We start from the raw sequence: 5,033 nt of genomic DNA on the forward strand, positions 1-5,033 counted from the left end.
GCGGTTGTATATGTTGGCTTGCAGTGATGATGATGACACTGACTCGGATGCTTGGAATGTGCAGTAATGTCAAGCATTCCATTAACAAGGTCCTACTGTACGTCTTCGATTAACTTAAACGTAATTTTCTTCGCGTTTTTCCGTAGTGAGAAGAGTGAGATTTATCTGAGATCTGCTGCATGTGCTACACGCATGTTTGCTGCCTCGCAGTCTCCCTAAAACCTAGAGTTTGATTGAATAGTTGATGGGCTTCAGGCTGACAGTATGGGGGCATACATGTGTGATAAACGCTTAGGTATATATATACAGGCAAAGTTGTATAACTGCGAGGCAAAGGAAATTACGATAATGCTGCATTTATAGTCAGGCGTTCTGTAGAAGTGGTTTCTGTGTGTAAATGTCACTCAAAGTAAATGACACAAGTAGCCTTTCATGTACACACGACCTTCATAATATAGAGGTCACCTGCTGTGATGCATGTTTTACCGTACAGGTGGGGGAACTCCGGTTTAGACTACAGATAAGATGAGAGGGAGAGAGTGCAGGCATACGAACGTGGCAGTGCTCACTCGAGTCGTTAGCACGCGCGCGCGAATAGACAAGAGACTAGCTGTGTAGACGGATGCATTCACACTCACACTCGCTCAATCATCTTACAGATGTGCACGTCCGTCGCGGTTTCATCCGAGAGAGAAGGACCCGCTAGCTAGCGCCCGAGTGACGGATCGCACAACTCGTGACACGTCCCCAGACGCACGGCGCCATCTGGTGCTACGATCGTGAAGCCTCTCTATGGACGGGGGGAGTCGTCGCCGACGTCGGCGTTTCTGATTGGTCGACGCGACCGCGCCGGACTCTGTGATCGTCTGTGATTGGCCGGCCGCGCGAGATGTCGGTGGACGGTGTCGCGCATCTGAACGGGGACGTGAGGGCGCCACTGACGTCGATGACGAACGTGATGTATCGCGAGCGGCTGTGGCGCAAGCTCGAGGTCGGGGCGTGCCTGACGCGCGTCACCGCCAACCGCAAGCGCGAGAAGCGTACGTTCCGCGTGAAGATGGAGACGCGCCAGCTGCTGTGGTACCGCACGATGGCGCAGGCGCACAAGACAGAGGGATGCGTTGACATACGCGAGATACGCGAGGTGCGCGAGGGCCGGCGATCGCGCGACTTTGAGCGCGCGGGAGACGACACGTCCGTCTCCGTGTCCTGCTGCTTCGTCGTGCTCCACGGAGCCGAGTTCAACCTCGCGACGCTCTCCCTCGTCGCGCCGAACAGCGAGGAGTGCGCGGACTGGGTGCGCGGGCTCTCGTCGCTCGCCGACGACACGCGTGGCGCCCCCTACCCGCTGCAGGTGGAGCGATGGCTGCGCAAGGAGTTCTGTGAGCTGGAACAAGCGTCGGGACGCGGGGGCGGCGGCGGCGGTAGCGGCGGCGGCGCCGGGGTGCAGCTGCGCGACGTCAAGAACTTGTTTCTGCCGCGGGCGAACATGAAGGTCACGACCGCTCGTCTCAAGGACGCGTTCGCGGAGGCTGACGCCGGCGGAACGGGCGAACTCGGCTTCGACGAGTTTGCGCATCTCTACCACCAGCTGGCGCTGCTAGCGCGGGACTGCGTCGGCGACCTGAGCGCGTACTTCCCGGACCAGCGGACGGTGACGCTGCAGCGATTCCAGGATTTCCTCGCCAACGAGCAAAACGACGTCATCGGTCACGACGCCGCCGCCGTCGTCGCGCTCATGTCAGCCTTCCTCGCTGACCCCGCCCGCCACACCAGCGACCCCTACTTCACCGTCGCGGAATTCGCCGACTACCTGTTCTCACGCGAGAACTCGGCGTGGGACCCGCGCAACGAAGTCATCGGCGATGACATGCAGCGCCCCCTGTGCGACTACTGGATCGCGTCGTCGCACAACACCTACCTGACGGGCGACCAGCTCCGCAGCGAGTCTTCGTGCGAGGCGTACGCGCGCGCGCTGCGCATGGGCTGCCGCTGCATCGAGCTCGACTGCTGGGACGGCCCCAAGGAGCTGCCCATCATCACGCACGCGTACACGATGACGAGCAAGATCAAGTTCGTCGACGTGATCCGCGTGATTCGCGACCACGCCTTCGTCGCGTCCGAGTACCCCGTCATACTGTCCATCGAGGACCACTGCAGCCTGCCGCAGCAGCGCAACATGGCGCGGCACTTCCAGGAGGTGTTCGGCGAGATGCTGCTGGTGGCGCCCTCTGAGCGGGACGAGCGGCAGCTTCCGTCGCCCGAGCAGCTGCGGCGGAAGATCGTCATCAAGCACAAGAAGCTGCCGGACAATGCCGGAGAGGCTGCGACGACGGACGGGGGCGGCGGGGACGGGGGTGACGACGCGTTCCCGGACGATCAGGACATCCGCTTCTCGCTGAAGCGAGGGATCCTCTACCTCGAGGACCGCCTCGCGCGCGAGTGGAACCCGCACTACTTCGTCCTCACCGCGAAGAAACTCTTCTACACGGGCGAGACGATGGGAGCGGACGAGGCGGCGGCCGCCGCGGGCGACGACGATGACGGTGGTGGCGCCACGGAGCGGGCGTCGCCGCCCCCGCCGCACGCCGCTGAGCCGTGGTGTCACTTCTCTAAGGAGGGCTTCCCGCGAGAGTACGTCGAGACGCTGCTCAATCGCAACCGTCACCTTGGCGACGGCTGCTTCCTCGTCCGCAACAGCTCGACGTTCAAGGGCGACTACACGCTGTCGTTCCTGCGGCGGGGACGCGTCAACCACTGCCACATCAAGTCGCGGCAGGAGCGCGGACGCGAGCGGTACTACCTCGTCGACCAGGTCGCGTTCGGCAGCCTCAGCGAGCTCATCGACTACTACCGAGAGCATCCGCTGCGCAGCCCGGAGTTCGAGCTGAAGCTCGGGGAGCCGGTGCCCGTCGCCGCGGCGACGCACGAAGCTCAGCCGTGGTTTCACGCGAACCTCGCGAAGGAGGAAGCGCAGGAGATGCTGTCGCGCGTTCCCCGCGACGGAGCCTTCCTGATACGCGGCCGGGACGCGCAGCCGAACCTGTTCGCGATCTCGTTCCGCGTCGGCCGCGCCGTGCTGCACTGTCGCATCCGGCGTGACGGCGACGCGTACGTCATCGGCGACGGCGTCGTCACGGCGACGTTCGACAGCCTCACCGAGCTCGTGCAGTACTACGTCGCGCACCCGCTCTACAAGAAGATCACGCTGAACCGCCGGTTCGCGGTGAACCGCGAGCTCGTCGATCGACTAAACCTCGAGGATTCGGCCGACGCCGGCGCGGGGATATACACGGACCCAAACTGTTTCGCCGCTCGCCGCCACGTGAGGGCGCTGTATGACTACGCGGCGCGGCGGCCGGACGAACTCTCGTTCCCGAAGAACGCGATCATCTCGAACGTCGACGCCGACAAGAACGACTCGTGGTGGACGGGCGACTACGGCGGCAAGACGCAGCAGTGGTTCCCGGCAAACTACGTCGCTGCCCTCGCCCCGGACGACCCCGCAGCCGCGGGGGAGGAGGACGACGATGAGGGGGAGGGGGAGGGCGAGAACACGCTGCTCGGAACGATGCAGAAGGGAGCGATCGACATCCGCGGCGCCGACGTGATTTCCTCGTCGAAGGTGAACAACCTGATCGTGTTCCGGCTGCGTCTCGCGGACGGGACGGAGCGGGAGATCGGCTGCGCGGACACGGAGGAGCTCTCCGACTGGATCCAGAAGATCCGAGAAGCTTCGCAGCTCGCCGAGAACCTGGAGAGCCACCAGACGGAGCGCAGTCACAAGATCGCGAAGGAGCTCTCCGACCTGATCGTCTACTGCCGCGCCGTCGCGTTCGTCCCGGAGAAGCAGCCGCGAGACTTCCACGAGATGTCGTCGCTCAGCGAGAGCAAAGCCGACAAGTGGCTCGCCCCGCAGAGGGCGCCTGCGTTCGCCGACATCAACCGGCTGCAGTTGACGCGCATCTATCCGAAGGGGACGCGCGTCGACTCGAGCAACTACGACCCGCTGGCCGCGTGGAACGCCGGATCGCAACTCGTCGCGCTCAACTACCAGACGGCGGACCGCGCGACGCAGCTGAACACGGCGCGATTCGCGTGCAACGGTCGCTGCGGGTACGTGCTGAAACCCGAGTGCATGCGCCGCGACGGCTACAGCCCCTTCGACAAGTCGTCTCTGGTCGGCGTCGTCGACCCCGTCACCATCTCGCTGCGCATCGTCGCGGGGCGCCACCTGCCGAAGCCCGGACGAAACATCTCGTGTCCGTCCGTCGAGGTAGAGGTCGTCGGCGCGGACTATGACAGCGGCGGCGGCGGCGGGGCAGGGGGCGCCGGCGGCGGGGGCGCCGGGAACCGCTACCGCACGGCGAAAGACCGGAACGACGCCGGCGGGTTCAACCCGCTCTGGAACGACACGTGCGAGTTTGACGTCGCGAATCCCGAGCTCGCGTTCGTGCGGTTCGTCGTTCAGGACGAGGACATGTTCGGGCAGCAGGCGACGATCGCGCAAACCACGCTGCCCTTGCGCGGGCTGCGCTCGGGATACCGGTCCCTCGCGCTGCGCAACGCTGCCTCCGAGGAGCTGGAACTCGCCTCGCTGCTGGTGTGCGTCGACATCTCTCGCGCTAACGAGGACGCGCAGCTCTACCAGGCCCTGCAGGACCTCAGCGCGGAGTCCCAGCAGCTGTGCCAGCGCATAGAGGAGGCGAGGCTACGCGGCGACATGGTCGGCGTGGAGACGATGCGGCAGCGGCAGGAGGACGTCGAGGATCAGCAGACGGCGAAGCGAGAAGAGAGGCGGCGCCACCGTCAGCGCAAGGCGAGTCGGCAGGAGCGGCCGCGATTCCTGCAGAAGAAGAAGCCTAGCAGTCTGCGCACCAACTAACGCTCGCCGGCGCCCCCTGCCGGCCTGCGCACCAACTAACGCTCGCCGGCGCCCCCTGCCGGCCTGCACAGCAACTAACGCTCGCCGGCGCCCCCTGCCGGCCTGCACAGCAACTAACGCTCGCCGGCGCCCCCTGCCGGCCTGCACA

At 64.5% G+C, this 5,033-nt stretch overlaps 1 protein-coding gene across 1 annotated transcript; it reads left to right on the forward strand.

Annotated features, from left to right (window-relative positions):
• The first annotated feature begins 958 nt into the window (after positions 1–958).
• Positions 959–4,885, forward strand: LOC106815001 (1-phosphatidylinositol 4,5-bisphosphate phosphodiesterase gamma-1-like). The gene has a single exon (XM_014819401.1). It carries the CDS (start codon positions 959–961, stop codon positions 4,883–4,885), a length of 3,927 nt encoding a protein of 1,308 aa, XP_014674887.1.
• Positions 4,886–5,033: the final 148 nt, after the last annotated feature.

Source organism: Priapulus caudatus, unplaced genomic scaffold, assembly GCF_000485595.1.
Source record: "Priapulus caudatus unplaced genomic scaffold, Priapulus_caudatus-5.0.1 Scaffold1020, whole genome shotgun sequence".
Classification (NCBI taxonomy): Eukaryota; Metazoa; Priapulida; class Priapulimorpha; order Priapulimorphida; family Priapulidae; genus Priapulus; species Priapulus caudatus.

Coding starts and splice junctions, on each gene's coding strand:
- LOC106815001 (XM_014819401.1), top strand. CDS start 959: ATGTATCGCGAGCGGCTGTGGCGCAAGCTCGAGGTCGGGGCGTGCCTG.